Source organism: Poromitra crassiceps (assembly GCF_964638095.1).
Source record: "Poromitra crassiceps genome assembly, chromosome: 23".
NCBI classification, from domain to species: Eukaryota; Metazoa; Chordata; class Actinopteri; order Beryciformes; family Melamphaidae; genus Poromitra; species Poromitra crassiceps.
The window spans coordinates 10,446,303-10,459,268 of NC_139639.1; the positions used below are offsets into that span (position 1 = coordinate 10,446,303).

A 12,966-nucleotide genomic window follows, 5' to 3' on the forward strand; every position below is an offset into this window, starting at 1 on the left:
TAGGTGGAGTAGGGTCATCCATAACACGCTGTGACCCTGCTAACCAACGAAGAAGAACAAAACTAACTAGCCCCCAAATTTCCATTTTATGAAGCTCTCACTCACTAGAGAAAAAATGTGAAACGTTCACTAAAATAATTTAAAATCACTTTCTTTTTATTCTGATTTTAAAATAACGTCAATAACATCATACGTTACTTCATTTGAGTACATTCAGTTGTTTGTACGGTGTCGGGAAAAGTCACTTTTGACTGAGAGTAGGAAACATCCTAACTGACTGGAATCAGAACACAGTGAGGCAGCTCGAGCCAAAGCTTCAAATATAGACGGTTTTAACTTGACAACAAAAACATTCTAAATTGAACCCCCGCTCACTTCCTGTTGCAGTGTTTGCTATGGACATAAAAGAAAAAAAAACATTCAAGTGCAGGACTGACCATTCTGTGAAAACTGTCTATACAGCTGAGCAGCGAAAACAAAAGTAACGATGTCAAGTGAATATTTCTGCAGTTTACCAAATGCTGAGAAAAAGGAAGTGCTGTGGGGTTGTGCTCTGGTGAAAACCGTCTATAGACATCAACATGAGCCTCGAGTTGGGACGCTGTCCAGTCCGTTCCAACTAGACAGCTCAGACACACTCACGCACGCACTCACTCACAAACGCACTCACTCACTCACTCACGCACGCACTCACTCACTCACAAACGCACTCACTCACAAACACACTCACTCACTCACGCACGCAAGGGCACACACATGATAATTGATGAATTTGAGTGTGTCCCGGAGGCTTTGGAGACCACCGTGTTCCAGACCAGGGGGGTCTTCTCTTCTACCCACCTTCCTTGCTTTTCATACACAGCCAATATTTGAGACGTATCAAATAGCGCCCATCTCCCCACATGGGGGGATCGATCTATCTGTGTGCGTTTGATGAGGTCTGAGTTCAGATCACTACATGCTCACTCACTACAGACTGGAGAGGCTTCATGCAGGGAAAACCTTTCTGAAGTCAACATGTTTCTTAAATAATGCAAGTCTCTGGGCTTCAAATGTAAACAACGCTTTGAGCTTCTGAGCTTCTTCACCTCCAGCTGGCAGGTTGGAGCTCTCCTACCTTTCTGTTCATTAACGTCTGAATGAATCAGCGTTTCTACTTCCTTCATTGTGCTTCTTCTGGCCTCCCTGCCGTCCATTACTTCCTGATCATGGACAGCTCGTCCACTTACATTACGTCCCAGGGGGGAGATCTTCCTCCATCAGAGCTGCCTGTCAGCCAGATGAAGCCCCGCCCCCTGCTGCCCTTGGCTTACTTTCACCAGCACATGGGCAAAGTTATATTAGCCCCGAAGCCTTTCTGGAAGAAGCCACGCCCCAAACTCATTTGATTGGTCACCGCAACTGCTTCCTCCTGAACACGTGTGGCAGGTAATACAAAAAAAACTTCACGTCACATATGCGACACTGTTTGGATGTCACCTGCAATTACTGCTCATGGCCCATAGGTGTTGTCAGCGACAAGAAAACTGAAATCTTACGGATTATCACTTTAATGTCCAGTGTCGCTGTGAATCAACCCAGGAATAGATCTGACCTTACCAACACTGACCTGACTCTTTTAAATCTGTTATTTTCTATGAATAATTCAAGAAATTAAGGACATTTCAAGGATAACAAGGTAGAATAATAACAGCAAAACAGGTTTTTTTTGGGTGAGTGCAGAATTCTCCCCAATAGCTCATAAAACATCTTCCAGTGTCAATCTGCGAGATTCCATTTATTTATTCTCCATCTTTCAGGTCTCTGTCCCACACAAACATCTAGCCTGGGTAAACCCAGCCCCCAGTGACCTGCTCTCAGGCTTACCCTAGTGCCTGGGAACTTTGAGAGCAGGTCACATGGGGGCTGGGTTTACCCAGGCTAACAAACCTCCTGATTCAACTAGAAACAGGTGTAATTACAGAAGCATCATTTACCAAATGGGAAATGACTGTGGGAGACTTATAAAGACTTCCTGTGGGAGTTTTATGAATACATTGAACTGAGGAGCAGGGCTGTTTCTGAACAGCTCGGAGCTTCATTCTCAGTATTCTGTATGGATGTGAATGTAGTACAATATCTCCTATGTCTCTTTATCTGTAATTATAAAGCATGTTAACCGATTTCTTTGAGGAATTTCGAACGGAAATTATAGTAACTTCTTTTTCATCCTTTCTCTCTCTATTGTTTCACTCACCCTGTCTCTTGTTACCTGTCTCTCTCTCTCTCTGTCTCTCTCTCTCTCTCTCTCTCTCTCTCTCTCTCTCTCCCCTCCTCCCTCTGTTTCCCTGACTCAGATACAGTGTCGCTCGTCCAGCTACGCAGCACTTCTGTATGGTGGGCTGTGGTTTGGGAGATGCTGTCGAGCCTAAAAATAACAGTGGCGGGCGGGCGAGCAGTGCTGCTGAGGCGGGCAGTGCTGCTGAGCAAACAGTCTTTGCCAGCCGGAGAGTCTGAGCTCTCACTCTCCTCAGGCTCGCTTCAGTCCAATTAGCTCTCCATGTTTTCATCTGTGTTTCTCTGAGGGGAGAAACACAGCTCAGCACACTCACTCAAACTGACCCACACAGCTCAGCACACTCACACACACACACACACACACACACACACACACACACACACACACACACACACACACACACACACACACACACTCACACACACACACACACACACACACACACACACACACACACACACTCACACTCACACACTCACACACTCACTCAACTGACCCACACAGCTCAGCACACTCACTCAAACTGAACCACACAGCTCAGCACACTCACTCAAACTGACCCACACAGCTCAGCACACTCACTGTCAACTGACCCACACAGCACAGCTCAGCACACTCACTGTCAACTGACCCGCACACAGCCACAGCTCAGCACACTCACTGTCAACTGACCCACACAGCTCAGCACACTCACTGTCAACTGACCCACACAGCATCTGGCCCAACACGTTCTCGTCCTTATGTTTAAAGCCCCCCTCCAGTCTATTTTGACATTTTTCATTTTAATCTTTTTTTAATTAATTTTCAATTATAATAACATTTACAAACACAAAGGGGACAGAGGGATGCAAACTCATGGAGAGTGAAAAAAGTGACACTACCAGGGCAGAGACAAAATCATTCACTTACTGTAAGTTCCCTATTTTGGGATGAAAAAGGTGTAATTTTAAATATATTTCATGTTTCTGAGTCATGTCCTGACCATGTTGACACTGTTCACCAAATATCTTTTGACAAAAAACAGAATTTTGTGCTGAAGTTAAAAAGGTTAAGGTAGGCTAGTTGCTAAAATGGAACAATGGCATACGACTCAATGGACCGCTATATAACGCTAAGCGAGATGTTTTGCTCTCGATGCTTCTGTATCTCCTGCCTGATGGGAGGAGATTAACCTTGAGTCCAAGTGGACGTTTGAGGCAAATTGGAAGAAATTCCGTCAAGGCGTTCTTGAGATATGTTAACGAGCTTGAAAATGGCGTTCGTGAGGTCACAGTGACCGTAAGCTTTGTCCTTTGACCACCAAAATCGAATTAATTCATCCTGGAGTCCAAGTCGACGTTTGAGCCAAATTGGAAGAAATTCCATCAAGGCGTTCCTGAGATATCGCGTTAACGAGCGGTCGTGAGGTCACAGTGACCTTGAACTTTGACCTTTGACCACCAAAATCTAATCAGTTCATCCTTGAGTCCAACTCGACGTTTGAGGCAAATTTGATGAAATTCCGTCAAGGCGTTCCTCAGATATCGCGTTAACGAACATCGGACTGACGTACTGTACGAACGGACGTATACGGACAACCTGACTCCATAACGCCTCTGGCCTGGCTGTCAGGTGGAGCTGACTCCATAACGCCTCTGGCCCGGCTGTCAGGTGGAGCAGCAGCTGTCAGGTGGAGCAGCAGCTGTCAGGTGGAGCAGCAGCTGTCAGGTGGAGCAGCAGCTGTCAGGTGGAGCAGCAGCTGTCAGGTGGAGCAGCAGCTGTCAGGTGGAGCAGCAGCTGTCAGGTGGAGCAGCAGCTGAAGGATGGTTGAAAATGTAAACAGCAGCGGCTCAGAGGTTTAAAGGTGGTGAAAGTAAGCCAAGGGCAGCAGGGGGCGGGGCTTCATCTGGATGACGGACTACACTGGTGGAGGAATATCTCACCCCTGGGACTTTATATATTTATATCCACCAATGAGCTGCCAGCACTACATCTAATTAATCTTGTATGAGCACGCCCCCTGTGGCTCTTTCTGCCTGAGTCAGCCTCTCTGTAACTACAGTGCTGCTCCCTACAGGAGCCCAAAGAGGACATTTCACTCCATCAGACACTATGAGGCTCATACGTATGCTACCATCCTGTCCCCGTTGAAGGGATTCTTACGGAGAAGATTTGTGGTTAGTTCAGGTGAAACTGGACGTACAGGAGCCCAGAGAGGACATTTTCCACTTCCACAAAAACTAAATGTGGCTTTGCCTTCATGTCAAAGTTATGTTTCAAACAAATTGGGTTGATCTTTCAAGAAACTTCATTCAACAGAACTGAGTTTCCAAAATCTGAAACCATCAAATAATCTAGTAAGTGATATAATTCAGAACAGGGTAACTAACTAATTGTCTACTTTTTTTTCTTAAGAGAGCTGTATGAGAATAGAAAACCTTACAAACATATGAATGAACCTTCTGATGGTTTAACCCAGGGGTTTAACCTTCTGATGGTTTAACCTTCTGCTGGTTTAACCTTCTGATGGTTTAACCTTCTGCTGGTTTAACCTTCTGATGGTTTAACCTTCTGATGGTTTAACCTTCTGATGGTTTAACCTTCTGATGGTTTAACCTTCTGATGGTTTAACCTTCTGATGGTTTAACCTTCTGATGGTTTAACCTTCTGATGGTTTAACCTTCTGATGGTTTAACCTTCTGATGGTTTAACCTCCACTCATCACTGTAAACTGCATGTTGTATTCATGATGAAGTCCTGTCATCCTCATCAGGTCGCAGCTTTCACCAACCAGGAGGCCAGAGGTCAGACCACAGGAGGAGGGTGAGTGATGTGTGTGTGTGTGTGTGTGTGTGTGTGTGTGTGTGTGTGTGTGTGTGTGTGTGTGTGTGTGTGTGTGTGTGTGTGTGTGTGTGTGTGTGTGTGCGTGCGTGCGTGCGTGCGTGCGTGCGTGCGTTTGTGTGTGTGTGTGTTTGGGTGTGTCAGACTCATACAGGACAGGTCAGCCGTACAAAGTGTCTCTATAGAGAGGAGAGCTCACAACACACACATATCTACATAATATCGTATATATCTATTTACACATGTCAGTTTCAGTCCCTAACAATAGTTGGATTTCCATCCACACCCCGGCACACACACCCCACACACACACCCCGGCACACACACACACACACCCCGGCACACACACACACACCCCGGCACACACACACACACACCCCGGAACACACACACACACCCCGGCACACACACACACACACACACACACACCCCGGCACACACACACACACCCCGGCACACACACACACACACGCCGGCACACACACACACACACACACCCCGGCACACACACACACACACCCCGGCACACACACACACACACGCCGGCACACACACACACACAACCCACACACACACCCCGGCACACACACACACACACACACCCCGGCACACACACACAGAGAGAGAGAGAGGGAGAGAGAGAGAGAGAGGGAGAGAGAGAGAGAGAGCGAGAGGGAGAGAGAGAGAGAGAGGGAGAGAGGGAGAGAGAGAGAGGGAGAGAGAGAGAGAGAGAGGGAGAGAGAGAGAGAGAGGGAGAGAGAGAGAGAGAGAGAGAGAGAGAGAGAGAGAGAGAGAGAGAGAGAGAGAGAGGCTCTCCTGCACAACATGAATGGAGCTTCATTGTGAAGACTTGAAGACTGAATGAACGACAATAGAAGTGATTTGACAGTGAGCGAGCGAGCGAGCGAGGGGAGAGGGCGAGCGAGGAGCTGGAGTCAGTGTGCTGGAAAGAAGATAGCATGAAGTGAACAGACAGAAGACTGGACCTTCTCTCCTAAAAGACAGACAGTATCCCTTTAAGACCGCGAACCGCGCGACGCGGTTCGCGGTCTTAAAGGGATACACACACAAATGCTGCATCAGGTATCAATGGGTTAAAGGGAAAGCCAAATAAATTGTGCAACTTCTCATTCAAACATTCGTAGCTGGTGTCAAAAGCTCTCAGCTTTCAAAAGTCGTTGGACAAAAGATCTGGCACACACAACTTTTTTTATCACTTTTTTTTAACCCCCCCCCCCCCCCCCCCATTTTCTCCACAATTGTAATTGTCCAATTCCCCCTGCTGTCCCGTTGCTCCACCCCCTCTGCCGGTCTGGGGAGAGTTGTAGACTAGCACATGCTTCCTCCGATACATGTGCAGTCGCCAGCAGTGTCTTTTCACCTGAAAGCGAGGAGTTTCGCCGGCAGGATGTAGCGCGTGGGAGTATCACACTATTGACCCCAGTTCCCCTCCCCCGAACAGGTGACCAGAGGAGGCGCTAGTGCAACGACCAGGACTCACAGAGAGGAGTAACACTGAAGATCTCAGGCTGTCCTCAGCCTTACATAGAGGAGTAACACTGAAGATCTCAGACTGTCCTCAGCCTTACATAGAGGAGTAACACTGAAGATATCAGGCTGTCCTCAGCCTTACATAGAGGAGTAACACTGAAGATCTCAGACTGTCCTCAGCCTTACATAGAGGAGTAACACTAAGGATCTCAGGTTGTCCTCAGCCTTACAGAGAGGAGTAACACTGAAGATATCAGGCTGTCCTCAGCCTTACAGAGAGGAGTAACACTGAAGATATCAGGCTGTGCTCAGCCTTACATAGAGGAGTAACACTGAAGATATCAGGCTGTCCTCAGCCTTACATAGAGGAGTAACACTGAAGATCTCAGGTTGTCCTCAGCCTTACAGAGAGGAGTAACACTGAAGATCTCAGGTTGTCCTCAGCCTTACAGAGAGGAGTAACACTGAAGATATCAGGCTGTCCTCAGCCTTACATAGAGGAGTAACACTGAAGATATCAGGCTGTCCTCAGCCTTACAGAGAGGAGTAACACTGAATATATCAGGCTGTCCTCAGCCTTACATAGAGGAGTAACACTGAAGATCTCAGGCTGTGCTCAGCCTTACATAGAGGAGTAACACTGAAGATATCAGGCTCTCCTCAGCCTTACAGAGAGGAGTAACACTGAATATATCAGGCTGTCCTCAGCCTTACAGAGAGGAGTAACACTGAAGATATCAGGCTGTGCTCAGCCTTACATAGAGGAGTACACTGAAGATATCAGGCTGTCCTCAGCCTTACATAGAGGAGTAACACTGAAGATCTCAGGTTGTCCTCAGCCTTACATAGAGGAGTAACACTGAAGATATCAGGCTGTCCTCAGCCTTACAGAGAGGAGTAACACTGAAGATATCAGGCTGTCCTCAGCCTTACAGAGAGGAGTAACACTGAAGATCTCAGGCTGTGCTCAGCCTTACATAGAGGAGTAACACTGAAGATATCAGGCTGTCCTCAGCCTTACATAGAGTAACACTGAAGATCTCAGGTTGTCCTCAGCCTCACAGAGAGGCGTAACACTGAAGATATCAGGCTGTCCTCAGCCTTACAGAGAGGAGTAACACTGAAGATATCAGGCTGTCCTCAGCCTTACAGAGAGGAGTAACACTGAAGATATCAGGCTGTCCTCAGCCTTACATAGAGGAGTAACACTGAAGATCTCAGGCTGTGCTCAGCCTTACATAGAGGAGTAACACTGAAGATATCAGGCTGTCCTCAGCCTTACAGAGAGGAGTAACACTGAAGATCTCAGACTGTGCTCAGCCTTACAGAGAGGAGTAACACTGAGGATATACTATACAAGCTTTATCGAGTCATTTATGGATTTGTTGCCAAACAGAACATAGAGCTTCCCATTCACTGGAAGAAGCTCCTCCTCCAGTCACCCTGCAGAGAACTCCAGGTGAATTGCATGGAAAAAAGTCCTGGCATGAGAATAAGTGGATAATGACAGAATTTACATTTTTGTGTGAAATATTCCTTATTCCTTAAGCTCATAAGTCCTTCATTAAAGTCACACTACTCAGCTCCTGTGATTCAGTCTCTTGAGAGAAGCCATTTGTCCCGCAGCCTTCTGTCCCCACACCAAGATCAGATAGACCTTCTGTCTCCACACCTTCTGTCTCCACACCTTCTGTCTCCACACCTTCTGTCTCTACACCTTCTGTCTCCACACCTTCTGTCTCCACACCAAGGTCAGATAGACCTTCTGTCTCCACACCTTCTGTCTCCACACCTTCTGTCTCCACACCTTCTGTCTCCACACCAAGGTCAGATAGACCTTCTGTCTCCACACCTTCTGTCTCCACACCTTCTGTCTCCACACCTTCTGTCTCCACACCAAGGTCAGATAGACCTTCTGTCTCCACACCTTCTGTCTCCACACCTTCTGTCTCTACACCTTCTGTCTCCACACCAAGATCAGATAGACCTTCTGTCTCCACACCTTCTGTCTCCACACCTTCTGTCTCCACACCTTCTGTCTCCACACCAAGATCAGATAGACCTTCTGTCTCCACACCTTCTGTCTCCACACCTTCTGTCTCCACACCTTCTGTCTCCACACCAAGGTCAGATAGACCTTCTGTCTCCACACCTTCTGTCTCCACACCTTCTGTCTCCACACCTTCTGTCTCCACACCTTCTGTCTCCACACCTTCTGTCTCCACACCAAGGTCAGATAGACCTTCTGTCTCCACACCTTCTGTCTCCACACCTTCTGTCTCCACACCTTCTGTCTCTACACCTTCTGTCTCCACACCTCCTGTCTCCACACCAAGGTCAGATAGACCTTCTGTCTCCACACCTTCTGTCTCCACACCTTCTGTCTCCACACCAAGGTCAGATAGACCTTCTGTCTCCACACCTTCTGTCTCTACACCTTCTGTCTCCACACCTTCTGTCTCTACACCTTCTGTCTCCACACCTTCTGTCTCCACACCTTCTGTCTCCACACCAAGGTCAGATAGACCTTCTGTCTCCACACCTTCTGTCTCCACACCTTCTGTCTCTACACCTTCTGTCTCCACACCTTCTGTCTCCACACCTTCTGTCTCCACACCTTCTGTCTCTACACCTTCTGTCTCTACACCTTCTGTCTCCACACCTTCTGTCTCCACACCAAGGTCAGATAGACCTTCTGTCTCCACACCAAGATCAGATAGACCTTCTGTCTCCACACCTTCTGTCTCCACACCAAGGTCAGATAGGCCGGTCCTCCCGCCCTTTTTCCTAATCCATCGTTATTATATCGGCCTTTAAAAAATCCAATATTGGGATTTTAGCACTTAGACAAAAGTGTCTAAGTGCTAAATTACATCGATGTAATGTTATTGTAACGCGACACGTTTGCTGATTCCAGCTCTGTCTGCTTTTGCCTCCACATCGCCTCAACATTGCCTCAACATCGCCTCAACATCACCTCAACATCACCTCAACATCGCCGAACTTGAACCCTTCAATCAGAACTTGGACCCCCCCGCCAGCATTAAATCCCAATTATGTCACTTTTTACTTTAAAGGACCCCTCCAGTCACTTTTCCTATGTGGTCCCTGTCAAACACACATCGACACATGACACGCTGTATAAACACCACTGAGCTAAAAAATATGGACAAAGCTATCCCATTCATTTTGGTCTCCTGTTTGATTCGTTGTCGCCATCTTGATTTTTCGTCAGCAGAGTGGGAGCGAATGGGTTGAGTCCTTCCACAGCTCACGTGAGATGGGGGTTTCCCAGAGCCGCAGCTCCGCCTGCTATCGGTCCGTGATAGGCAAGCTGCGCGATCACTGGACAGGCGATCTGTCAATCAGCATCTGGTGAAAAGAATCCTTCAGCTTTGAGACCCGAGTCTGTCTGACAGCGTCGAGCTCGGGCTGCTCGTTGCAGCGCTTTGAGGCTGGAGCTGTTTTATGGAGCTTTTTCCTGGAGGGAGATGGTTGCTTTTCTCCGCTTGCTGAGTTGGTGGAAAAGAACCGTTGCTTCTGTGCAACTCTGGAGGTGCAGTAGCATTTCATAAGGTGGCCAAGAGCGCCATCTATCACATGATGGTGAAACCACGGATTGACGTGATATCACGTCAATGCCGGGGAACGTGTTAAGTTGTTTGAGGAAAAAGTGGGCGGGGCCGGTGCATAGTGATGATGTAATATCCTGCTTGTTTTATACAGTGGAGTTCTCTGGCTGCTGGCACATGGCTGCACTGGACACCGGCTACATGCGCCAGACTTGTTGGCAAAACAAAATCGTTTCTGATTTTGTTATTTTCATAGGATTTGTTGGCCTTATGTAGGGCTGCACGATATTGGGGGGAAAACTGACATATTCTTTTTGCGATATATATTGTGATGTGAAAAAATACAAGAATTTTCACCAAATGAATATTATTGAATATTTCATCAAGCCTTGCCCCTTTAAGAAGGTAGTGGCTAACCTGTGTGTGTGTAAGAAGGTAGTGGGTAACCTGCGTGGGTATGTAGTAGCAAGTGGTGTTAGCTGCAGTCAGAGTGATTGGCAGGATGCTAGTGTGCTAAGTGCTAGGTATCATGCAGCAACAAAGTGGTAGCACAATGTCTTTGAGTTAATTTGCCTTCTTACTTGACACTGCACATGCACACATTGTGATGACGATGCTGAAATGATATATTGTGCAACGGATATGCATTAAAAAAAACACCAGCATTACCCTTTAAACAGAACGGGGTGCTCACGGCCGTGTGCTTCCAACATTCCTAAATACTATTTCCAAATCAAGAAAATACTTTTTTAATATTTGTTGAAGAAGTCGTCTATATGACGTTTTCTTTTCTTTGATGTGGTTGTCTGAACTTTGTGGGTCTCCTTGTGGCAAAGCGCTCCCATCTGCTGCTGCCTACAGCTCCACCTCAGCAGTGTGCAGGACAGCAGGTGTGACTGCACAGCAGGAGAGAAAGCTTCCTCTACATGACTCACAGTGTTGACAGACTGGAAGACAAACTTCAAGCCCAAGTATGTCACTTTCCCCCCTATAATATAACAGCTTTGACATATGTTGATGATACACTGACTTCTAATAGGGAGAATGGCACCTGTATCATTCCCACTCTGCGCCTCTCAAGTCTTCTCTTCATGCATCAAGTCAAGTCATATCATAACGGTGATGATATGGAGAAAATTACGACTATATGACGAGCCACAATCCTGTCGTCTGAACTCATAAGAGGCTAATCTGACAAAAGATGAAACATTTAAAAGAATATTATTTGTAAAGTTTTGATTGACCTCACACCGAACATTACCATTCAGTTCATTGGGATGAACAACAATTTGATTATTTAACATGATGTTGCAGACGTGAGCCATATAAATAGATCCATATGATTATGGTGATATTGACTCGATAGGTGAGTTATATCTGATCAGTTGCTGCTCCCTCTGTTATATTGAAGTGTGTTCTGTTAGGAAGCTGTTATCTCAGAAAACTGAATACAACCCATTTCTTATCTGCAGCAGGCCGCAAGCAGCTTTGCACTGAATCCACAATTCATGTATGGCTATGTTCACACTGCAGATACAAGTGGGCCAAATGTATCAGATATAGATATAGATATATAATATCTAAGAACCACAGTAATATGCAGTAGCCTACATTTTGTAGATGACTGATTGGAAACCTCATTAGAAACTACATTGGATTGATTGGACATTACAAACTAGGCTAGTCTATATTACAAACTTCTAAAATATTGGCTATAGAGAGAGGCAAAGTGGAACGTCACTTCCTGCTTCAGCACTGTACCAGAGATTTTCATCCGCCATTTATTTTCCCATAGACATTTCATAAAATGTTTATAAAATAGTTGTACTTCGTCAAACCAAACGGCTCAGCTAACGCTATAATTGGGAGAGACCATAGGACATTTCACTTGGACCAAAACTAAAAAAAACATTGATAAAAATATTTTCTTTAAACCCGCATTTTTTTTTAAACATTTTGGTCCCAGTGAAATGTTATGCGATCTCCCCTGTTTCTAAATATATCTGTACCGTTTGGTTTGAAGCAGTAAAACTATTTTTATACGCATTTTACTAAATGTGTATGGGAAAATAAATGGCGGATGAAAATCTCTGGTGCAGTGCTGAAGCAGGAAGTAGGCGGTCACTTTGCCTCTCTATATAGTGGACATTGATTGGACATTATACTAAATTAGCATACTACTACACAAACTAAAAGTTTGGATTTGGTTATTGATTGGACATTAATACAAACTACTACATTCTACATTTCATCATTTCTAACGGACAATCATCATGACAGATAGAAAGCACAGCAAAATTAGGCTACAGGAATATTATAGGCATATTATTACAGTGAGTCTACCATAGGACCAAACCATAAGAGGCTCACAGTGAACTCACTAGGCTACTAGTCCCAGAGGGACATTATAGAGATAACGGTTATTATAAAGGTTATTATAGGCATATAGTGATAGGTTATTATAAAGGTTATTATAGGCATATAGTGATAGGCTACCAGGAATAAAAACATCAAGTGTGCTCACTGTGAACTCACTAACGTTACTAGTCCCTGCAGGAATATTATTTATTATAGCCTAGAGATATAGGAATAGTATAGAGAGATTACAGGAATAGCCTATTATAGAGATATTAAGCTACAGGAAATATAAAGATATGACAGCGATATGACAGTGCTGTTTGTGTTGTTGGGGATACTATGGGGATTTGAACCTGCAACATAAGGACAGAAGCTTACCTGTACCTGGTACATAACTCCTGACTCGACCGTTTCCTCCCAATCCTGGGTTGAATGTTGAGCTCCGTG

General features: G+C 45.7%; 1 protein-coding gene across 1 annotated transcript in view; it reads right to left on the reverse strand.

Moving 5' to 3' along the window:
• pex5lb (peroxisomal biogenesis factor 5-like b) overlaps positions 1 to 12,912 on the reverse strand; it is a gene marked incomplete at both ends in the record, with an annotated part of 38,714 nt that extends 25,802 nt beyond the window's left edge. The window contains one exon of the mRNA XM_083658952.1: positions 12,898 to 12,912. Within this exon, the coding sequence (XP_083515078.1) occupies positions 12,898 to 12,912 (15 nt within the window). The remainder of the gene's footprint in view (positions 1 to 12,897) is intronic.
• Between the last annotated feature and the right edge of the window lie 54 nt (positions 12,913 to 12,966).